Here is a 25,680-nt window from a genome sequence, read left to right on the forward strand (position 1 = left end):
TCCGATGGCATAATAGCAATAAAACATTTTATAGTTTGACAATTTTTTTTTAATGTTTTATTTGAGCTACTGTCCTCATTGCTGGTTAACAGGAATGCGTGTTCGAGCAGAGCATTCTTGAACGACATATTTTCGCCATTAGAGGAATGTGTACAAGATGCAACGATGCTACGTTTAGAAGTGTGAAATTAATAATAAACAGTATGCAGGTGTAATTTACATGAACACATTTACACAATGTCCTGACATCATTCCTTGCTTAAAACTAAAGGCAGACCATCCTTGGGCCGGCTCACTGCTGGCGCCCTGGGCACTTGCCTCGTTTGTCTAACGGTAGAACAGGGGCTGTTGATGCTGCATCTCCTTTTAAAATACCTCTGCCCCTCCCCAACATCTTTTCCCAGATCATGCTCCCATGAGTCGGCGCCTGTCTGCCAATTCTTTAAGAGACAGTTGTTTAGTGCAGATCAAAGGATGATTGAAGCCGCACAGGCACAAAATGGTGTCCTAGCATTAGCAGAGTTGGGAGAGGCTGTCCTGTTACAAGTATGACAGAAAGATAAGTAAAGGTAGAGGAATGTTAGACAATGACTTAAAAAAAAATTTACAGACTGGCGATCATACAGGCCAATAGACAATCATACAAAGGCGGCAGGCAATCATACAAGTGGATAGACAACCACAAAAGGTAAAGGTCGTGCTCTGTCTTCTTATTTTAGACCGTTTGGGGAGTAAAGGGTTCGAGACCCCACTTTTCTCTGGGTTAGCATTCTGTTTTTGAGAGGTTAGTGTCTATTTCCTCTCCGTCTCGCTGCATTACCTTTTCCAACCCTTTATGGAAAGGATACGCCTTCCTGACAGGTGTGTCGACTGAGGGGAAGGATGATGAAGTTCGCCCAAACTTCGTAAAGTCGACTTGTACTTCGAGACTAGCGATTTAAGAGTTGTTTTCAAGACCTCACAAGACCACTGCCGGAGATCGCAGGAAGAATAGATGTAAGAGACCAGAGCATTTGAATTTCATTTTAATGTCTGAACCTACATGCATTACGTTATATGCAAAACGACAAGGTCAACCTTAAAGGGTACCCTGCAGCCGATGTCAACAATAACAAAATTACATAAAAATGTTTTGATTCACTTTTCAATCATCCATCATTGTGATTACACAAATTTAATAAGAGCATCATTAACAAATCCAGTCAAACTCAAATATAATTCTCTTCACTTTTGTTTTTTCGTTTACATTGGACCCTTGAAGCTAAAATTTCCAAGTATGTTTTATCACAATCTCCGCGAAATTTAAATAAAAGAATTACGAATGTGTGCAACAACAAGACCGGCAGCAGCTTCAGGTTGTCACCGGGTTGCCGTGACGTCACTACAGGTGTTTGGGAAGGATGGAGAGTATTGCCAACCGATGAGTTTTCAAACAGGTGACCGCCTGCAGGTGGCGCCAGAGTTAACGACAGCTTTTAGCAGGCCAGGACCCGTCGATTCCGTATTAAGCTCTTCCCCACCGCCATTTTCCCCGGGGTGAGTATAGGTGGATGGAAGAACAGCAGTAGCAAAAACAGAATCACAGGAGATACAATTTCCAAAAACTACTCGAACCTTCAAGAAGCCTAAATAAAAACTAGCAATGACTACAGTCGTAGCTTCCTTTCACGAAGGAGGCAACAGTCACACAAGACTGATGATCACATTGGAGGTGGAGGTGGTGGCGGCGGCGGCGGTGGTGGTGGTGGCGGCGGCGGTGGTGGTGGCGGCGGCGGTGGTGGTGGTGGTGGCGGCGGCGGTGGTGGTGGTGGTGGCGGCGGTGGGGGCGGTGCTGCTGCTGAGCCTGAAAGTGGAGGTGGGGCAGCTGGTGGTGCAACTGGTGGGGAAGGGGGCGGGACAGCGCTAGAACTGTTCACTCGACTGGTGTCCGGGTTGGTATCTCCTATAATCAAAAAAGATAAAACAGGTAAATAGGCAAATATATTAGTACACATATCTATTTATATCTTTACATCTCTTTAGAAATGAAAAACAACAGATATAAATAAACTAAAAACTCCCATAAAGAGGAAGGCATGACAGTAACGATTGTGTTTCTACAGTCTACATCCGGGTGTGTAACATAAACGAGTCAAGATATACGCCTTGTAATAATAATAATAAAATTTATAACGCGCCCACCCGCAAACCTTCTCTCTGCTTGTAAGGCGTCAAACATGTCAATCGTTAATAGAATCTTTGTTCTAAAGCTAACTATATGTATTTTTGTAAAATAGTTTGCATGTGTCTGTCAGACACATCATAAAACTAAGTTGTAATCTACTAAACCAAATTAAACATTCACAATATAAATTGATGTATCGATTTTGTGTTTAAGTAAATTGCAATCAGAATTAGTAACAGTTAAAAGAATTAGTTTTTTTTTCAACCAGACAAGACATACAGCCTAGGCTAAAAAAACTGAATAGGAAAATATTTATTTCTAAATAAATGGTGTGAAATAACCGGTGCTACCTCAAGGTATGTTCTTTTTGTTCACTAACAAACAGCAGATAAACAATTTACGACACATAAATACAAGCACCGTATACATTGCAACCAGCTAATCACTACAGAAGCAAATTATACACGTATGCATACTCAGGAGTACATATCGCTACAAGCAGTTTCAATTATCAGTATGAGAAATCACAAAAGGTACCTGCCGTGCTTAAAAATTACTGAGACTCCCATCCACCATGACGCACACGATGTTAAATGGATGCGCAAACATCAAAGTATAAATAAGAAATGCAAATGATATGCTGACACGCCTCTAAAACTGCCACGACGCCCACGAGCAGCGTACGCTCGGTGAATTCTGATGGTGGCCAAACCTTCCAGCTAGACAAGCCTTCCATCCTCGTAATGGGTCATTGTGTTCTGCTCACCACACCATCTATGCCAAATATCGAACATATTTTTAAAGTTCCCAACATCCGCGTTTGAAGATATTTTTAAAGTTCCCAACATCTGCAGTTCGATGTACACAGATGAGGACCGAGATTAAACATCAAAAACGACATGTGACACATCGATGGAGCAGTGCAAGCATCAGGCAGTTGATTGCACATTTTCGATAAAACCTTTTTGTTGGACACACACAAACGATATGTATGTAGTGGAGCGATGATGCGTGCCCTTACTCATAACATCAAAGGTTTCCAACCCGACAAAAAGATTGTGGCAATCTGATAGACATCTTTTATCAATCGATGTATCCTGTGTACTACTTCACGTACCTGTAATCAATCATGGGAAATCTTACCGTGGTTTTTTTGTGCTCGACATCTGTTACAGTAACCTATTGGGAGCTCAGAAATACACCAATGAATATTTACAGACCAAATGTACATCTCCTTCCACTCTTCTTCCCTCCCCCACAAAAAAATCGCTTAGGCACAGCTGTACAGTGAATGAAAAGCATTACTGATAGCAGACTACATGCTGTAGACTCCTTGCAATATGCATGCTTGAAACAATTCGCTTCACCGGCTTCACTGGCCATATGCTCAAAACACATGATGTTTAAACTCATCATTAGGAAAACAAATGCAAACTAACCACCTCGCAAAAAAATTTTTTTAAAAACAATTTAAAAAATGAAGGAATACACCACCTTTCATGCACAATGTTTGCATCAAAGCATATTAACAAAAAGAATTACATCTGTTGCAAGGAAAATGTGATAGGCAAACAAAAGTCAGACTTTAGTGTCAGGGGAAAAAAAGGACCCAAGTAATTATTTTAATTACCTCTGTTCAGTACGGAAGCCCAAGTTCTGAAAACAAAAACAGGAGTCAACCCCCAAAAACTTTTTTTCTTTACTATCAATTTCTAAAATTCAATAAGAATTGCCAACATGCATTTTTTTTACTTCAGCAGTTTAAAAAAGAAAATGCTTTAAAATAACAAAAAGTTTTCTCAGTTGCCTGCAGGCAGTTATGCAAGCAAAACCTTCTCTAGACGCTTGATAAAATGATGTTGCAAGTCTGCCAGACATTATATACATACACTGTACATATAAAGGGAGTATCTGAAGTTCAAAAGACTCACAGTGACAACAATAATGCATGCAACTCTTATATTAGTCACCGCTAATTGTCAGTGCATAGCTTTCAGTCAAACTAATATATTACAAGGGAAGAATCATGGTATTTCAGTTTAGCTCATAAAATTATAAAGAATGCAGCGCTGCTTTCTTCCATGTAAAGTAGAACAGGCTTTCGCTTTTTTTTTTTTTTTTCACTTGAATTTTGTTTTCAGAAAGTCATTGGTAAATACTTAAATAATTCCACAACATGATTTAAAACAAAATGGTGCAAGATAACCCATCAAAGAAACCAGTGCATACTGATAAAAATAACTGCAATTTCAAACCACATAAATAACACAAGCATGCGCCTTGATAACTGGCTAACATGTATTTCTACAATATTAGATGATGTTGAAACAAGCTAGGTTAGTTGCCATGTTTCTGTATCACAGAGTCCAAATATTATTGTACCCAGGAGTATTAAAACAATATTTTCTTACTTCAACACCTCAGTTCTCTGATTTTACAGGCTTAAGTCAAAATTATGTAAACACTAATGGATCATTTACTACCATTGAAGTGTTAATTTTAACTAACTCTGTATGATTGCTCTTCTAAATTATATGCAGATATAAATGCACTCTCAGGCCAAGCGAAATGCTTTGTGACAGGTGCACATAAACTGTTTGCTCCTATTTCTTAAACATTGATGTACTCTACTTCAGTGACTCTCCTGATGCAATACTTTGTATGTATGGCTTAAAAATAAGGTCATCAACATTTATGAATGTGTTTTGATATTGTCCAATAGAATAATAAAATTAGTATATTAGTTATTTAAAACACACTACAGCATGGAAATACTGTACAAGTAGTAATATCTCCATGCATGAGGCTAGAAATGAACAGCATCTAAAGTTAATATTGAATGACATTTAATGTTACTAAATTTTATATGGCCCAGTAATGATGCTAGGAACAAATCACTTATAGCTGTGAAAAAAATCCCAGCAGAAAATAGCTGTGAGATTACAATGTTCTTTAACTTACTCACTCATGCATGCAATCATATGCACACACAATCATTGCTGCTGCAGCATAGCCCATTCCAAAATGTTTTCCTTGTTTTTTTTTACTAGTTCAGCATGTGCTTTGATTTTTTTAGTGCTTACACAAGTGCATCATCACTGTGTCATCTATATTAAGCAATTTGAACAGCTGAAATAAGATCTTATCAGCATAGCTTACCATATTCAGGAAGCTAAATAACATAAGAACATGTAACAATAGTATAACAATAATAGCAAAATCCTTGTTTTAATCACTGACATCATATAATCACATGAATAACCTTTAAATATTTTGTAAACATAAAAACTCAAATAAAAAGTCAAAGCACTGGTCATATAAAAATAAAAAAATAAAAAGCACTGGTCATATAAAGTACTGGGATGAAAAATCTGAATACCGAGAGGTAATTTGTAACTCTGAAACAGTGCTATCCCTAAATTATAGCACAGATTATTTGCTGTAATAAAATTATAGCCTTAGCTGCTAGCGCAGAATAAAACACCAATGCCGCTGCCCCTTAAGTCTTTAAAGGACCTTCTTAACCAGACGTGATCAAATATGTGACCAATATTTTACTGTGATGGTTGTATAACAAATTTCCCAAAATATCACATTTCTGAAAACATTTCCAGTTAAGAAGGTCTTTAAGTAGAAAGACTGCAATTCAATAAGCTTACTTATGCAGGTTTTTGCCATTAATAATCTATTTGAAGCTGGTCCCTTCAAACATACCCTTAGCATCAATAGCTTTCAGAGGACAATACAAACATCTGACCATACCTAGGTATGTGGACATTAATTGCTTGAACACTTAAAATCAAACAAACCTGCTGCTGGTTGTGTGTTCTGAGGGCTGGCTGCCTCTCCTTCCTGCTTACCTTTTTCCTCTGTAACATAAAACAAAATCCCTTTAACAAGACAAGGAGTGAATAACCATCCACAACCTATGGACAAAGGTTTCACCTAAAACTAACAGCAGGGGATTAAATGAACATCACACCCACACAGATCTTAAAAATCAACTTGAGTAGTGATGATACATTATGTAGCAGAAGTAGCAGAATTTTTTTTTCCAGGAAACAAGGCAAGGAAAACCTTTACCTTTCTCTATTAAATTCAAAAATCAATTATCCCCGATTATTAAATCGATACATGATTTAATGTTACTAAATTTTATATGGAAATGTTTTCAAATTTTAAGTTCATTAACCAGGAAATACTTATAAATTATAGTTGAGAGGCATCATGCAGCAATCCCCTAAATTTCTAGTTTACATGGCCAACTTTGAGGGTCTGTTTTCTCAGATCATTTTATATTTTTTCCTTACCCCTGGTGCTAGCTTCTATCTCCTCGGCAGCAGTCAAATCAGCACGGAAAAAGATGCGAGCACTACTCAAGGAGTAGTACAAGAACTCATATTCCTGTTTGGAAAAAAAAAAAAGACACAAGTAGGCAAAACTTGGTATTTGCAGCAAGAGATAATTAAGGATCCATCATAAAACACTAGCATATCTTGATGTATAAAAGCAATTGAAAAGAAAGTCTTCCTGTCCCCTATGAAACATCTGTAACCTTCAACATTAGCTAGGGTCATCTTGTCTGGTCTTTTCTAAGTCCTGTGCAGATACCTAATAATGTGTCAAGCTACAATATTTAAATTTTCACTCGCCAGAACAATCATTAATATGAAAGCTGAACAAAATGCGAAATGACAGATAGGAATAGGATAGTGGGTTTTTTATGACTCATGCATGACTCCAAAGAATAAAACTCAAAACAAGGTTAAGCTCTGAGCTCTGTATCTCTAGACTATCTCCATCAGAGCATCAATTACATCTGTGACAACAGCATAGAATATTGTGTGCCGACAGCATATGCAGAACAGTGGGAATAGCATGTATGACAGTATGCACACCAGCAAGGAACATGTTTGACAGTGTGAGAACAAAAAGAAATGACAGCTCATGATTGTGTACAAATACTCTGACAGTGTATGACATGGTATAAGTACTATGTAAAGTAGTTGGTACAAGTGTACAACATTTTGCAAGAAATACGGTTATTACTTAAAAGGAAAAGCAAAGTCTACTATAAGTTATGCAAAAGGCATGCGAATGCCAGCAAGTCAGTTAACACCCACTTTTGATTTCTGTCATGTAGACTTATTACCTGTAATGTCTGATCCAAGCGTTTTGCAGTTAAGCTCATTGTTTGCTGCAACTTTTCATCTGCTCGCCCTCCAGCTGACTGTTTGCCTAGCTGCTCCTAAAAAAAGAGGAAGAAAAAGAATGATTCAAACAACCAGATGTATTTTGTTGTAGGTAATTTTTATTTTTTTTTTGTGTCCATCATTCATCTATGTTTCTGTTCTTGATGATGCTATACAAGCTCAATAACCAAAGTAGTGAAGGAGGGAGTACATATTACTCTGCTAGGAAGGTCAAAAGAGAAAGACAAAGTTGGCCTTTAGAAATACTCATAGAATAGCCACACATCTGACAGAACTTTTACTCTCTGTTTAAGGATGCCAAGCCTAAATGGGGTGCTACTTAGTATTATTATCAAGAAAGTGGGAAAAATGCAAATCTGAGAAGCTTTTATTGTGATGAGACCAAAGAAAAGTGTCTGTGGGTGGGGACCTACTAAACAAACAGTCAGTGAATCTTCACACATCTGAATAGTCATTGACTATTCACATAAAAATGAAAAGCTTTTCCAAGTTGTTGTTTCACAATAAAGTGCACGATAGGCAATCAGAATACAACTACTTACCTTATCTTTGTTGAATTTGTCACGGACTGCTTGAAACCAATGCAGAGAGTCAAACTCATAATACTGATCCAAGAGTTTGAGGATGTATGCGACACCTGTTGCACAAACACAAGCATAGAATATGAGGGTACACGCACATGTGTACATGCATTTAGATGCACAGGGAATTATTGTTACCAAATCCTTTTTAGTTTTACCAATCTATATCAAGAAGTGTTTATCTGTTACAAAATCACAGAAGGGTAGAGCAACAGACTGGCATAGCACTTACGTCAGGTGTAAGTTTGGGTCCTTGTAAGTATATAGCTGAACAGATAAGTCAACTGTGGATAAAAGATGAAAACTTGGGATAGGAGATGCTTTGATCATGCTAGTCAAATGGGTGCACTAGTGCTGGCCATGATTCTGAGGGAGTTGGGTATATGTGTCTCACTACTATCAAGCGTATTTCATTTGGCCAGTGACAGGTCTACGGCTTTGCCACACTTTAGTAAATGAGGGATGACACAGATCAAAGGACCAGTTGCTTTGGCAGGGTCAATAAGGTGATCCCAGGTAACCAAAGAAGCTAAAGGCTAGGTGACTTTGTCTTGTACTAGGTATGATGTGTGACTGTTTATGTAGATAGTTGAATCTGGATGTGAGTATGAATGACAAATCGGATACCACAAAGGTTCTGAAAATGTCCATTTAACATTGTGTCAGACCTTGAATCAACACTAGGCCATCAAGCTCTTGGAAGATACAAGCTGTAGAGACAGACTTTGATGAGGTTGATTAAATCTATGCTGTGAGTGCGAAGTCAGCTATCAGTAGACAAGAGATGTGATATATTGAATCCTCCAGCATGATTTGCCAAACAGTGTGCACTCCACTTTTAACACAGAATGCTCAGTAACCCTACCAGATGCCATTCTGTTCTGGAAGTAGGACTCAATCTGTGGTGAAATGTTGCTATTTGAACAGCAATCTCTGGCACAGTGGTGATAGAAGGGGGACACATGCTGATGCTAGAGGACTGTGAGTAAGCATCTGTCTCAAGTCCACACAGTATATGTCTAAAAACTTTGCGCAAGGGAAAAGCCATCAACCAAATCAACCAATAACAAAGATCAGCAGTCAGTTCACCACAGACTCTTCTACAAAGCATCAAGAGGACCCTCTGTGCAGCTAAGAGCAATTTGCTCCATGAAACAAAGGACTATTTATACCATGCAGCAATGAACAATTCTGTGTCAAAGCGAAGTGGCATATGATGGGTGTTAACAGGTGTAATATGCAAATGTATGTTAGTTAAGATAGGATAATGCTGACTCATTTGTTATTTGGATTAGTGGTAAAAATGATATAGACATGAGGCCTTAGTTAACCAGGCACATTTTATAAAGTCACACACTCCTTTCAATAAATCTTGATATGTATGATTTGTAAGTATATAAGCTCTTGGCTTATTAATAATTAGTTTTTTCTTATACACTAACTGTGTTGTGCTTTTATTAGAAGTATACTGGGGGCTCTGAGATAAGTGATAAGTTTTCATCAGTCAGAAGTATTGTAAGCGTATTGCATACACATGTACATGTTGGCATTGATGGCAGAGTAGTTAAGAGAGTAGTTGGTGAAGATTGGTTGCTTTAACTATGATCTAACATGCCTGTTCCCTAGGCTTGTGACTTTAATACTGAATATTAAGAAATGTAGGGATCAAACTTCTTGAGAAATATCTTCTGTAACTCACCCATTGCAAAACCATCGTCTGTGAAAGCTGCCCCAACTTTATTCTTTCGATTCATCTTCTCTTTGCAGCTGATTGAGTGCTCAACAAAGTTCAGTGTCTGCACAATCAATATAAAGCTATGGTAAAAAAATGCTTAAATTCATACCCATAAGAATCATACTATTTTGGAAAATCACTGACTTTTTTTTTTAACCAAAAACGAAATATATGTGAGCATGAAAAGCTCAAAACAGATATGAAAAAAAATGTAGACACTTACAAAAGTGTCTAGAGGCTTTTCTTCATCAAAAAACATTCTCCTTCCGAAAATGTTCTAGGTTCAAACTAATTAGAATGAAGGCAGATGCAAGTAATAATTGGACATGAAAAGGAAAACAGGTATTATATAATGTCTATCCCCACCAAAGAAATCTCTTTACCAGTGGTGGCAAAATGACAAACAAGTTTCGCAGATGCATGTTCTTGGGGTTGCGAAACTCAGGAGCAAACACGTCGACCAGCATCTATAAAAAAAAATTTGAAGACCATGGAGTCATGTTTTTATTTTGCATACCTGTCTGCACATACTAAAGGAACTTCTACTATGGCAAAATCTTATTCTCTTCACAATGTCTATGACATCCACTCCAAGGTATATAAAAAGTTTTAAAAAAATTAATGACCTTTATTTTTAAATGATGTAAATAAAGATAACAAAGTTCTTTAAAAGGATTAAGCATTAGAATTACCATTTAAAACAAACTTTAAAAAGAAATGCAAATTCTTTTTCCTTTGCATCTATTTCCTAGATCCTTGAAAACGAGTCAGTCAGTAAAAAAAAAAATGTATATTTATAGGCTGACAAACATTTCAACTTAAAAAATGTCCGAGTACCTTATTTGAAAAACAAAACTGGTGAGTTACCTTAAAATATTCTGTTCCTTCTGCAAAGTTTTTGGCAAGGTTTTCGATGACATTATCTAGATTTCTAAAGACATAAAATAGTTATTCATAATCACCCAATAAAATGATATCTTAATGAAATGTGTTATGTAGCAATAAAAATCCAATTCAGTTAAGTGCCTGGGTTAATGAGGACTAATCATACAATGAGTTAATGAGACAACAGTGTCAAAACAAAATATATTTTCACACATTTAAAGCTTAAACTGGCAATCTTTCATAATTTTCAAACTTCTTCTGATAGAAGATTTGTTCCTGTGTTCTCAAAGAAATTGTGCTGAAATCAGCTGATGCTAGCAAAGCAAATAATCCCTGTCACTGTTGCATGCCTGTACAATGCATACCAAAACATATTCACCTTGCAGCAAACTGACACTCAGGTGACAGGCCTTCCTCTCTGGTCAACTCCTCAAAGTTGACAATGTCCTCAAGGTCAGGTATGAAGCGAATGGCATTGCTGCAGCAGTGCAAACCCCCTGAACGCACCATACGGATGTAGCCCATAGCATTGCCTGCCAAAGAATCACAACAGCTCCTTAAATAGCCCAATCTTTTCAAGAAGAGTGCACATGACTGGAGGACATATGAATGTTCCATCTTATCACTTTTAGCTGAAATACCTGCAGAAATATTTTCTTTCCTTCCTGTCCTTGTGTACTTACATACTCAACTCGAAATTTGATCCACAGTTACAGAGATAAATAGAAATCAGCAAACAGGCCTAGTCTACATAATTAAGTAAAAAATAGCTAATTATTTCAGTCCTAGACCATTCTGACCTATCTGCGTTATCAGAGTGCGGAACTGATCCAGGTAACTTTCTCCATCTGGTGTGAGGCCCAACTTGCGAATGCCTTTGTTGAACTTGTCTGCACGGTCATAGGGATACTGAAATTTGTACAAAAGTAGCAAAATGAGGACAGTCAAGTCAGTACTCTCTTTTCTGATGAATATTCATTAACATTGGATTAACATTGGATTAACATATTATTCACCATTATCTTTCCTAAAAAAATATTTTTTTTTTACCTTTTGATCTGTCTGCATGTGGTTTTCCCTGAAGAACTTCCAGTCCTATACATGCAAAACATATTGTAGAAAAGCTTAATGTGTTGACAATGCATGATACTTTTTAGATGTAACATCAATAAGGATAATCAATGTCATGAAAACAATGTTAAAACATGTAATGCGAGACAAATTAATTTTCTCTTCCATAGACACAACAAACACTCAAATGCCTAAACTCATCTTATTTATATTGTGCAAATATGGACATGACAGTGCAAACTTGCATTTACCTTAATAAGTCTGGACTTGATGTGTTCATCATACATAAACTGAGAAAAAATGAAGAACTTTTTCCTCAAGAACTGGAATGTGAAATTTACCTGAAAGATAATGGAATGAAAAGTCATAAATGGCAACAGAAGAATAAAACAGATATTGGAAATTAGATTTTTATGAAAGCACAGGAAGTCAAAACATGTGAGAAAGCCAAAGTAGTACGTCCTTATGTACACTCACAGTTGTGTTCATGATGCCAATACCATGAGTGCGGATGGAGTTAGCAATATGGCGAATGTTAATGGTGTTTAAATGCTTGTTGTTGCTGGTCCTCTCCACAAAGATCTGGTTGTTAAGGTTGTAGAGGTACTTGGACACAAAGACATGGATGTTGCGCATTATCTCCAACACATCAAGACCCTGTGCAGAAAGCATACACACGCATGCAAAAATACTGCCCTCACAATAAAAGTTCTTAGTAGTTCTAACAGTTTGTATTTGTAGCTCTTAGACTGCTGTCACATTATTTGGGTCAAATTATTGTTGATACCAGGCCATATAGCCATACAAAGAAAGACCTTTTTACTGAAATATAAAATGAAAGCATTATTAATTACTTAATTATATATTAAATTTTGAATATTTTTTTTCTCAGTTATTTTATTCTAAGTAAACTTTAATTCATCATTTGCTTTGAATACCCTTGCATGTTCATTCAAAATATAAAAAAGGAAATACTTGCCATCTGTTCCTATACCCTTCACACAAGCGCTGATCGAATCTCAAACTCTCTAATAACACTGAAAGAGCTATACTTTTATGCTAGTTTAAGCATATAAAGAACTTTAGTATCAATAAGAAACAGATTTTAAAGACCATATCGCTGTGACTGTTGTTGTTAGGTACTCCAGTTTCCCCCCCCCACCCCGTCAATCATTTCCTCCCCCCCCCAATAGCGTAAAATCCCCTCAAGGTGGTAGCCATTTCCTACTAACCAACCAACCATTTTTATTTTTGTGTAACTTTGAGTTTGAGGTATTTAATCAGTGCTACAAATAGGGTCTTGCACAACATACCTTTGCATTCACTTTGAAATAGCAAGAGTGATTTTAAAGGCTTATCCAATTCACCTGTTCAAGGGTCTGGCTTGGCAGGTGTGATTCAGGAAGTGACAAGCCATACTTCTGCTCAGCCATGTTCTTCATCTCTCCATACGTCTTCCAGTCATGCAAAGCAACAGTGGTGAGATTGTAGAATGTCTTATTCAAGTAGTGCTCCACGTATGCTGCCCATAAAAGAGACCAAAACAACAATTAGCAGAACATGTTGATTTTATTGTTTAGCTCCTATTTTAAATTTCTTTTTAGTATAAAGTTATATTATTTAACCATCTAAAACTATCCCGAAATTAGAAACATAATTTAAAACATACTTTTAAAAAAGTCATTCTTTTCATGAAATCAGGATAAAAGAAAGTTATTAATATTCAAACTATACTAATAAACATTTTCACACGAACTTTCTTTCAAATAACAATCTTTCATGACTGGGAATATAAAGATTGTACATTTTCCTATTTGATTCCACAATATCCTGATTAAAGACTAGAAAATACTGTGACAAGTCAGATCACAGGACACTGTATTACTATATTGGCATTAGGTCATGTCATATTACACTGTTGATCAGAATGTTACTGAAGTACTCTGCTAACATAACATCAATATGGCAGCAATTGTCTGTACCACATAAAATTTTAAGATGATACCTTTGATGTTAATGGTGCGATGGAAGAACCGAATAGGACGGACATGCAGCAGATGGGAGAGGTCATGTAGGCCAACCTTGAAAGGATTGCGGTCATCCAGCTGCAGGTGAAGATGAATATGCAGTCGCAGGTCTGTTTCAATGGCATGACATAATGGCCCCAGTAAATGCTGTCAAATAAGAAAGTGCATTGAAAAAAAAATTCCAACCTTTCATGATATGTTACATTTCAGTCTGCATTCTATAGACTCTAAGGAGGTGCCTTTTAAATCACAAAAGAACTGAATGAAAAAACATTCTAGTCAAAAAAAATTTCAAAGGAAATTAGTATTTTAATTGTACTTTCTCACTACAAAACATAAATATTTGCTCTCACCTCCTTCATGGTTTTGGTAATCTCTTGATCAAATGAATCTAACAAAACCTGGGCAGATGGTAAATGTCTGACGACCATCATTGGTGTCACGCAGTCCCGCAGAGCTCCAAACATGTACTGAATGGTAAGAAAAGAGTTCATTGTTCATAATGATTGATAAAGACAAAGGTTTGAAAATATGATCAGTGCATTTATTAAGGATTTTTAGGACAGCATCGAATAAAATTTGAAAAAAAAAGACAAAAAAGATGGGACAACAAATGTGTACAGGGGATACAGATTCATGATGGGACTGAAAAGTGAGGGAAACAAGAGAGGGAGAGGTGTTTGCATGTAAGTGCACATGTGAAACTGTCTGTATGAGTGTGCAGGAGCATTTATGTAACGGTGTGAGATCTGTGTTTGCGTGTATGCAGCAGTGTATAAATGCATATGCATGCAAATGTGTGCATGTTCAGAGTCATCCCTCAATTTTCCTGGGTTTAGAGGCACAGAACCTAACACGCGGGTGGAAAATTTGCAAATAGCTCAATGCCTTTCAAAACCTTAGCCTTACATTTTCTAAGGAAGTCTGTTATTAGCACCTGAGTAGGCCACAAAATTAAAAATAAATTCTGACTTAAATATTACATATAAAACCTGAGAAGAAGCTGAGGGGACAGATCAGAAAGGGGTCTGACAAATATGGTAGCAAAAGAGGAGAAAAAAAAGAGAGAAAAAAGATAAGACGAGGAAAAGAGGTAGAGAGAAAAAAGAAGATATAAAGCAGAAGACAGACATTCTGTAAATTGTATAAAGTCTTTCTGGAATACTATCAACCAAACAGTGAATACTTCTTACATGTACTCTATGGGTGTCTGTCACATTCTCACACAAATCATCCAGGTACAATGGGAAGATAACACGATGCCAGTACATGAAACTGCAATCACAGGCAGCTCGGAGCCTATCAAATGTAAGGAATAGACCATGACGATTAATCCCATGGTTATCTGCCTTAAAAAATAGTGAGTTTTAACTTCAAAAGAATATTCATTAACTGCATGAATGTTTCAATACATTCTTTACTGCAAACAAAAAATGTTCCTGAGCTTATACAGATTTTTAAAAAGTCTTCTCTATCTTATGTTCCACTATAAATCAAGAAAGAATTAGTAAATTAGTCACTGCAATAGAAAAATATCAAAATAATAAAAAAACCCACAACAAACAGAATCTCTAGCAATGGTTAATAGTACTCAGTACAAATGGTACTTACTTTTCTCTAAGAGTGCAAATCAACTCAAGTTTTCTCAGCGTATCATCAAGACTGACCTTCTCATCATCTCTGAATGCTTTCTGAAATATATTTTTAGGTCATATCTGTGGTCCTTTCATATTGACATGTTAGAAAAATGAAAAGAAGCATCCGTTTTTCTTATTACATAATGTTATATTCAAAGTAGTTTATCCCTACAAGATAAAGAAGAATGTGAATATGAATGAATGAATTAGGAATTATACGCATAAACATATAAAAAAAGGGATTATTAAAAAGTATACTGGCTGAGTGTGGGAAAGGACACTGGCTCCCCTCAAACGTTAGTATAATAACAATCCATTATGCAAATATGTCCTGCAGGATGATAGACAAAACATTCTTCTTACCAACTTAGTGCCAACTGCTAAAGCAAGCCTCAGGACAAGTTGTCTTTCTTTTGTGCCTGAAGAAAAAAAAAGTTACAAATAGAAAAAAATGGTGTTCAACTACATTTCATTTTAATCATGTATTTTCTTCCAATGACTTGAATTATTTCAACATTAACTTGGTGTACAACCATATAGCCATCAAACCAGCACTTACCTGGTCCATTTAGTACTGTCTCAGCAAGCACTAGTGCTGACAACACATCCAGTCGCGTGTCGCTGTATTTCTTGTCGGACATAATTCGTTTCTAAAAGAATAAAAATTCTCTCCACAATATACTGTTATATATACTGTTATATACTACTATTTCGTTCAATTTATAGCTTTAAATAGCTGGCCTTCTTGAAAATGAGAGTTGCTTTATTCACAACATAAGCACCAGCAATAAAGCATGGGAAACTTTAGCTCTAGAACAGTTCAATATTTTACCTCACAATATCTCTCAACTAGCATTGCATTTTCCAATTAGTGGCAGAAATAAAAGCACAGAAAAGTGGGAAAAAACTGCTGCTCTCCTTACCTTGGCAATGGCAAGAGAATTGAGTGCTTTAAAAGACAAGAACTGCACGATATGATTGACACTCTCTGCTATGAGCATGCTCTTCCTATGAAAGGTGTGGTCAATAGTCTGTTGACAAATGGGAAACAATAATTATGTTTCATTATAAAGAAAGGAATTTGAAATTGAAATTTGAAATTGTCAATTGTAATAACAGTAAATAACAGCCAATGCACATCACACATCATATGCCAAGACATGACACAAGCTAAAGCCAGAACAAAAGCTAGTACACAACTGTACAACATTAAAATAGGATTGTTTGCACAACTTGCCTTTAGGAGCTCAATAAGACGGCAAAGAGACAGCACAGCTGTTTTGGTCATTGGCTTCTGTAGGGCTACATGTAGGTTCATCACTGTCCTCACTAGGTGGCTAATGTTGAAGGCGTACAGCAATCCCTTTTAGATAAAAATGGCAATTGCAATAACAGTAAAATTACCATCTGTCCCAGGTCAATGTGGCATGGACAGCTCAACTGTTAAACTAAGATAATGAAGGATAAACATCAGAAATGAAGACCTTTTTAACTCAGCAGACATTGGCAATTAAATGTGTAATTCTGATTACTACTGCATTAACATGCAGGGACCAAAGGGGACATGATGTCTATAGTCACACACAGGACACAGTTAAAATGAAAAGGGAGTTAAAGACTTCTGCACTTGATTTGGACATACACCAGAAGTGAAGGTATCTTTAAATTAAATGAACGCAGAAGTATTTTTATGGACTGAATTTTTTAAAAGTATACATTAAACAAAGTCCATATTGTAAAAATAACAAAGAAAAGACTTCATACACACGTGACATAAGTATGAAATAAGCAATCATATGTATTTCTACAAGTTTTTTAATGTGCAAGATAATGCAATGATATTACTTGTAAGAACAGCATGCAGCGGTTGTTAAGGTCTTCCATGAGTGTGTTTCCTCGTGAAAGGTTGGATTCCATCCGAACCATCCAAGCAGCCACTTGTGTGCTGAGGGCCTGCATATCTCTGTAGCAAACATGGAACAAGGGCATGTATATAAGCAGACCAGTTGCTCATTAGGTCAATAAAGAATGGTTCAAATTTTGCACCTTGTTGAGCAATATCTTAATTTACTTTTGAGAAGATAAATTCGACATCAACCAAAAGCACTGTAGAATTGTGAAGACATTATTTTTCAAACTTTCTACACCTACATCATTTTCTGATAGATCTCAATCAAAGATGGAAACAACTGTCAGAAAATTCTGTTATGAAAATCATGCAATATTTTGCAATTATAATCAAGTAATACTCTGTGTATTTACACAAAATGTTCCACTACATCACTTTCACCAACGAACGTCAGCACTTACAGAAACATATCAGTAAAAACATGTACGCATTATAAGAAACAATTATCTCTCAAGAATCAAAATGCAAAATCATGACCAAACTGTTCAACATTTTGAATTATATATGTGAAAAATGGACACAACCAAGCAAAGAACTTTTTGTGTTCAGATTAGTGCAAACAACAACAGCAAGAAACTGATTTTTAGTAAGCAAAAATGAAAATGACCTGAAATAACATTCATTTTCTGTAGGACAGCATACTTATTCATTAAAAGCTATACAACTTTTCAGATAGTCTTAAACCTTAAAAATCTCTTACTTCTTTTTAGCATTTGATGATATGTTGAATTATCAAATTAATCGTTCTTGTAGCTGCTCATTAGGAATTTAAAAAGAGTGCTAAAAACATTTGTCTCATCAAGGTTTAGAAATCTAACATGGAATACTTCAACAGCATTTGATGACAATTTTCATATGATAAAGTGATCATTTTAAACATAAATTTTAACATTGCAATTCAGCATGACCACAAGAAAAAGCAAAATATTTAATTACCCAGCACACAAAGTTTTGAAGATTTTACAAAGAAAAAAAGAAGCTAAAAAGTTATTTTGGACACAGACACAAACACAGACACTGAAAAGGAAATAACAACATAGCTTTCATGCAGGCGAATATATTTCACACATGTACTCTACATGTCCTGTTTTTGTGAAACATAGAATGCACGCCTTTTATTAGCATGATTTTGTGCCATATAAATCTTGTTTTTCATTATTATTATTACTGTCATGTATGCAATGAATCAAAAAAATAATAAATAAAAAGTAAAAACTGAAGTAATAACTTAGGAAACAAGCTTTCCATAACAAGCGCATCTCAATAAACAGTAAAATGTACCAAAGTCCACTGAAATGATGACAAAAACTACAAACGCAGACTACAAACATGAGCACAAAAAAAACTAACATAAAAGAGTGTCATACCTTGGACTGCCCAAGAAAAAACAAAAATCTTATAGATCAGCTCAGCAGAAACTTTTGATACTATTAACTGTTCTTTAAATTGGGATTTACCCTAAACATGTTTTTAATAGCTTTTGTGTATTTGAAGAGTTATATGCAAGTTTCAATTCTGAGACATTGTCATGAGTACCAAAGCAGCTTTACTCTTGAATCAAGCAAAATCACTAACTGCTTATGAGAAGTAATCTGTCATTTAACTGTTTTTAAAATGATCTATCTCTAAAACAAATGATAAATATTTTACTTAACCCACATATGATTACCTAATTTCAAATAGAATGCCCCTTTGCATGATAAGAAGTAAAGAGTAAGAAATTTATACCATGATAGCTTTACTTGAGACAGGCTCCAATATACGTCTTGTAAAAATAATTTTTGCAAAGTCCTTGATATTTCTCATCAACAAACTTTGGAATAAAACACTACAGCTTCATTGCTAGGATTTTAGAAGCCACTATCTGGCTTACTTTCACCATCATTAAAAGGTGAATTGCGAACTAAATTTTTCTCCCTCATTTACTAGTCAATGCAAACTGAACATCTTTTAAGTGGAAGAAAGAAAATAAAGACAATCAAAAGAAAATACAAATAATAAATCCAACGAAAAATTAGTCCTTAAATCAAATTTATCTGCAAGTAGGTCTAAATATTATGCTTCCCTGAGAAATAAAAACCCCAGCAGAGAATAATATACAATCTATAAACAAATCAAGTAAGTATAGTGGGTGAGCCTAAAAGTGTTCACAACTGATGGTGAATCCACAGAATAGCGTCAGTAATAGGTTAAAGAAATTATAAAAGTGATGCATGCATCACACACATTGCATTCAAAAATGCTTTCAATTAATGGGTAATTTATTAAAATAATTTTTCATATCAGCACTACTGTTCACCCTCTCTGTATCTCACCATCATCATATTAAGGCTTAAAAAATAAAATATTAACCACATATATGCTCACCGAATTAGATTTTGGTTTCGTGTCTGCAGCCACAGCACCTGTTGCTGTTGGATGGCCAGCTGTGCCTTGCGATCAAGAAGCTGTGTAACATGTGGCAGGCGAGTCACCAAAAATTCATTGCCAAACCACACCACGCCTCCAATCAAATGCACACAAGGCACTTTCTTGTACAAGTCCCAAAGTGAACGGAAAACACGCTTGTCCACTGTGCGGAAGACTTGAAAGTGCAAGATGAAAAGGGAGGTCACTCCTACCAAATATCTACGATGATCAACTTCATTTGGCTCCCCTGCAATTAAGCATACTAGTTGAGCAAGTTCAATAAAAGTATTATGCATGGCACCACATTAACTCACGCCCACGATCACACGGTTTTAGTTGGGTAAAGCACAATCACAGACTAACACGGCCCTGCATGCCACACATTCTTAAGCATGCACACACACATTTTACTGAATAAAAAGGAGACTGAAGAAAGTGTCTTACAAATCCACAGTGCTTTAAGATTATAAAAAGAAAACAAATCAGCAATTAAAAAGAATGTTGAGCAACACCATACCAATTTTTGTCTCCAACTCTGCAATCCATTCTTTAATGTTGTGAGCAAACTCTTCTGCAAATGGTCCATTTTTGGACACGTATGCTTCTTTGCTGTCAAATGTTTGCTCCACACAGTTCTGTAAACATAAATGACACAAGCAACCTAGATCTCCAAAGTTTTATGTTATTTTTAAAACTTCAAAAATGTTGCTGAAAACTACTCAACAACCCCCCCCCAAAAAAAAAAGAAAAGAAAAAATAACCCCCTTCCAAAAAAAAAAAAAAAAAAAAAAAAAGCAAAGCAAACACAAACCAAACAACCAAACAAATTGACAGAAAAAGATATTTTTGGTTTCATGACACTAACATGCAATAAATGTTATTAAAAGTGCCCATAAAACATTCTGAACAAATCATATAATCTAAAATTGAGGCCTATGCAAAGTTTCTGAAGTGTTCAAAATACAAGGAAAGCAAACACAATGACTGCATTACGAAAGAGTAGTTTTGTAGACCTGCCTATTACAAATTCTATAAATTCTCTAATTTGTGTGCATATTCATGTACTTTTAGGCATAACAATCATACTTGTATGGCGTAACTTTTTATGCAGATCAACAAATATAAATAACAGAATATGAAAATAATTAATAATGATCAACCGTTTAGTCATTTCAAATAAGGCAAGCACTCGGTTTGTACTATACAACTCTACTCACCTGGAAAATCATGCCATCCAGCAGACGGCCCTCAAGCATCATCATGAGTTTTTCAAAGGGTCGCACCTTTTCATCTGGAATGCTAAACTTGCTGGGTGCATGACGGACTGAAGCTACCATTCTGTGTCAGCAGGCAGATGCGAAGTTCAACAGGCAAAAGACATGAACATAAACAGATAAGTGGAAGGATATTAAAAGAATAGGGAGACACACAGATAAATAGACATACAGATATAGATGGTTAAAAAAAGATGCTGAGATACCAAGATGAAAGGCATGCAGGCAGAATCGCCCAGGAAAGCAAGCATGAAAAATTGAAGCAATTTACCGTTTATACAATGTCCAGTGTTCCATGAAGGTGGAGTGATGTTCTATTATGTGATCTAGTGTGATAAGGACTGTCAACAAATCCCAAGATGCTCAAACACAACCTATAGGAGAAAAATAAATATAAAATTTTTCCTTGTGAATTCTCTTTCTTCTATACTTGCTAGAGGACACAACTGCTATAAACTTAGGGGCTAAAAATGCTCTTTAAGCAAATAAATTTTGACCTCATACAGCGGTTGAGGATAAATGCACCTAAGTACAATGGATACAGAGCTGGTCAATTCAACCATTTGCTAATAAAACCATCAGTTGATTCAACCACAGCATGTGTCAATGAGACCACAGTCACACCCTATAGTTGATTTGACAAAATCATCATCTATGCAATAATTCATTCATGGAATAATTGAATTTTTATCTACATTTCTTTCTCATCTTTGGTCGATGCACACAGATCTTGTTTTGTGTGCGTGAGAGAGACAGAAAGGATCCAAGTCAACACAAATCAGTTTTCTACACATTCTAACATCTTCACATTCTTTTTCACACTTTGTGCTTTTATTTAAAAAGTGTGGCCATAGGATATATGGCTGTGCCATGCCAATTGCTCTACTACTGTGTAAATTAAACAATGAATTTGTTTTTTCTTCACTCATACATGGGTTTTCATAGGCCACATCAAACAGCATCTACTTTTCATTTGATAACAATGGCAGGTGACTCTGCATGACTAATTTGTATAAAAAAAAAATGTCATTTCCTTTTGTTTATATACAATGAGCAACAAATGTGTCATTATACTGGATAATAACTTCTGTTCTTGGACGTCCAATTGACTGAAGGCTATGGTTGCATGGACTTGGTCAAACTGGTAAATGGGCAAATCAACTGGTGCAACAAGGGGCCCCAATACCTCAGATAAGGGAAGTAATTTACTTGGTTAAAGATCAGGTGTAGCCCCAAAGCTCCAAAAAGCTGTGTCATCTGATAAAGTTAATAAATAATATAGTTTTAGTAAAGTAAGTTCAAGACCAAAGCATTTCTTTAAAATACCAAAAATATATGTCTTATCTTCATTCACCTGAAAGTGTACATCTGTAACATCAATCAACTTTGCTCCACTCCTGAAAATAAAAAAAAACAAAGCCTTGGCAATTAAGTATTAAAATAGACAGTTAGATTTAAACAAAGATGTAGCAAACATTTTTCTTGGTTTGAACTCAATCAGATTTTTTGGACTGAATGAGCTCTTAAGTCAGTAAGATTGAAAGATAATGGAGGTTGTACCTGTGGCACGAAGAAGGTATTGGGCTATTCAGGTCCTAAATATTGTCACAGACACCTTACTATAGCTGACGACAGTAACATTGATGCCTCAGTGATTAACAATCTAAAGATTCAAAATTACTCTTTTTTTCGAAGTAACTTAACTGAATCAAACAAGCATTTTATAGAGAGAGTTGGTTTGTTAGAATGTAATAGTAACCTTGAACTGGTGTATAGACATGCCATCTGCTGTACCACATTTCTCACAACTTCATATGATCTTGTCACAAAGCAGGATAACTCCTGTAACCACCAACAGCAGAATGTACAAACCTCTCCCAATCTCTTACACACATATATGCATCTGTACAGATGAACATATTTTAACAAAGATTTTCCATGTTAAGCAAAGAATATTTATAAATATTATCAGGATTTGATGCTTAACTTTCATGAAAACTTATTTCCTTTTCATTAAAAGAAATGAACAAACTGAATCAGACCTGTAGCAAAGGAAACATGCGTCCCATCTGAACTTGTGCATCTCCATCTTCCAGTCCTTTCTCAGGCTCTGAAATGTACAAAATGAATTAAAGAAGTCAGTATAGTTAATGAAATATATTTACCACTTATACTAAGATACACAGAAACTTATGTCTTTCATTGAAATATATATCTCTGTTTTATATTATAATAATATTATAAAAGATATACAGCATATTTTAAAAAATATTTTTCGTTTCCTTCTGTATATGATCCGTAAGAATTGAGAGAATTTAAAACCTTTTTTTTCATAATGTCTTAGTTGATGTTCTTATGTATGACACTTTTGCTATGCAAATATTCCACAACATGCAGTACACCTCGCAAGATATAAGTGATGGCTAGTTCTATACACAAGATATATGTGACCACTGGCTATATATACAAGATATATGTGAGTGCTAGCTCTGGCAGGTGACGGCGAGAACCATAGCCCATAACAGGCCTGACTGTCCACAACAATGTGGAGAACAGTCTAGTGTTGTAGCTACTTCAGATTTTTTTTTTCATGTTTTTAATCTGTAGTTTATTTTGAAACTGTTTAATTTATAACTCCTGCAAATTGTAGAAAGTTAGTGGTCAGGTTTGGAAATGTTAGCTCAAACTCCTGGCATGTAAAATAATCACCATTATCTTTAAGTAAATGTCTAACTTTATAAAAATATCTTCTTGCACCCCATAACAATATTCGCACCCCATAACAATATTTATGTTGTAAAAGAGACATTCTGCACTAAATTCGTCAATAGTCATGGGTGTGCATTTTACATATAATCGTTTAAAGTGTTTCAAAATATCATGCCAAAAAGGGTTATATATTGATTAGCAAATTTACAAATTCACTCTCTAGAGAATGCAATTTATCTACTTCAGGTACAAGTATAGTGTGGATTCCTTTAATACCGCCTGGTTGTAGAACAGTCTCTTTAGCCAACTGATTTTCATTGCAGACAAAAAGTAATAGATATTAACCATTTCCAGACCACCCTTTATATAAGGTTGACACACACCTTTTCGCTTGCTTTACAATCCATAGAGAATTAAAAACATAACTTTTCAATTTCTTTCAAAAGTGTTTCAGGGTCAAGTAGTTTCAGAAATAGGTAAGTTATCCTCTAATGTTTGCCTCTTACGTTATAGATTTGTGGCTTTCCATCTTCAATGACTGCATCTCACTTGACAGGATCTGTGTTGTGTTTATGTTTTAATCTCATATTAACATGTCTGTTGTTGGCACTAAAATATAATGGTCTGACAGAAAGTGTATTTGTTGTATGTAAAATTTTGATTTTATATATTTAAATTTAAAAACATTCTCTTGAAATTCTAGCATATTAGTAACAACACATACCTCCTTCACCATAGAAGAGCAAGGCACCATAGAACTTTGTTTCTGCTTCATGTTTCAAAGCTTCTATTTCACAGCAGAGTGCTGCGAGGACAGTCAAAACTTTGTTTAAGATTTTGTTGTCCGTGCGGATAAGCTGCAGAAGTGTTGTTTGCTCATATGGCAGCACCTGTCAAAATACAGGAAACAGTACTAAGCATTATATCAGGTATCCATGTTTTCCCCTATCCCTCAACAACTAGTACTAATCAAGAGACTAGTTTCCTTAATTGAAATTCGGCTGAAATAAATGCAATAACTCTTTAGGATGCCTTACATGATAATAATTTATTATAATAATAAAAAAGTGTAAATAAATGGTAAACATAGCCTGATAAATAGAAGCCACCAGCACCTGAAGCCCTATTGGATCTAGGGTCATATCCCATGAATCGCCAATTGAATCATCCAGTGCATCTTCAATTTCTTTAAGCTGTGTGGCATATTCCTCCAGGAAACTTTCATACTGTTTCAGCTGCAGCTCACCAACAATTTCTATGGAAGAAAGTCAAAATAGATCCAACTATTCACAAATACTACTCACTGTCATTGTCACTGTGCTGGTATTAAAAAAGACAACATTATAACATGGATAGTGTTGACACTCTTAATAGGAAACATACAATGTGGGTCCTGTGTTAATAAAGTCCAGCATAAAACATCAATGTCGTCAAAGATAATGAACAAATTAATGGTGAAGAAATATAAACATGTACAAAAGCAAAATGAACTGGCTGGAGTGGGCTGGGGACAATTAATTAAGGTTTAAATTGTAAACATAGGACATCGAAGCCATTATTCATTTCTACATTCATTTAGAATGGATTAAAAGATCTATTTAAAAACGCATTTTATTTTATTATGCTCTGCTTTATCATGCTACTTACTGACAGAACCATCGTCGAATTTATCGAACTCCCAGTCGGTGGGTGTAGCCGCAGCTGCCGCCGTCCCTGCCATATCTGTTGGAGTCGTCTGCTAAGGCTGACACCTCATCCTCGCTCCGTCGCTCTGATTTACAATCTGCGAATGCAGCACGACCAGACTCAAGAAAGAGTCGACCTTTTTGAAGTTCCTTAACGTTTACAAAAATATTATTGATAAATACTAGCCCAACCTCATAAGCATCACAATATCAAGCTATATTTTGTTCTTGGGGATAATCCGGAAGCGGATATGCTGCTGTTATCATGTGATAGTTTTGTCACATCACATGACGGAAGTCATTGTCGCAATAGCGCCATCTTGGAACCAGAACGAGGCCTTGTGGGCTGGTGTAGTAGCTGTCGAAACTTACTATGTATAA

At 35.8% G+C, this 25,680-nt stretch overlaps 1 protein-coding gene across 1 annotated transcript; it reads right to left on the minus strand.

Annotated features, from left to right (window-relative positions):
- Positions 1–1,008: 1,008 nt before the first annotated feature.
- On the minus strand, positions 1,009–25,575 carry LOC112572052 (WASH complex subunit 4-like). Its single transcript, XM_025251562.1, is given in 34 exon segments — positions 1,009–1,942; positions 5,974–6,033; positions 6,475–6,568; positions 7,317–7,412; positions 7,920–8,014; positions 9,658–9,754; positions 10,077–10,160; positions 10,561–10,624; positions 10,958–11,111; positions 11,379–11,487; positions 11,629–11,673; positions 11,901–11,990; positions 12,127–12,306; positions 13,017–13,171; positions 13,655–13,823; positions 14,030–14,146; positions 14,870–14,975; positions 15,288–15,367; positions 15,677–15,732; positions 15,873–15,963; positions 16,237–16,344; positions 16,551–16,676; positions 17,159–17,276; positions 19,590–19,878; positions 20,149–20,266; positions 20,849–20,969; positions 21,177–21,258; positions 21,261–21,279; positions 22,260–22,302; positions 22,665–22,747; positions 22,948–23,015; positions 24,339–24,504; positions 24,730–24,869; positions 25,262–25,575. Coding segments are annotated over 34 exon segments (3,738 nt in total). The 5' UTR covers positions 25,335–25,575; the 3' UTR covers positions 1,009–1,700.
- Positions 25,576–25,680: the final 105 nt, after the last annotated feature.

This window comes from Pomacea canaliculata, linkage group LG9 (genome assembly GCF_003073045.1).
Source record: "Pomacea canaliculata isolate SZHN2017 linkage group LG9, ASM307304v1, whole genome shotgun sequence".
Lineage (NCBI taxonomy): Eukaryota > Metazoa > Mollusca > Gastropoda > Architaenioglossa > Ampullariidae > Pomacea > Pomacea canaliculata.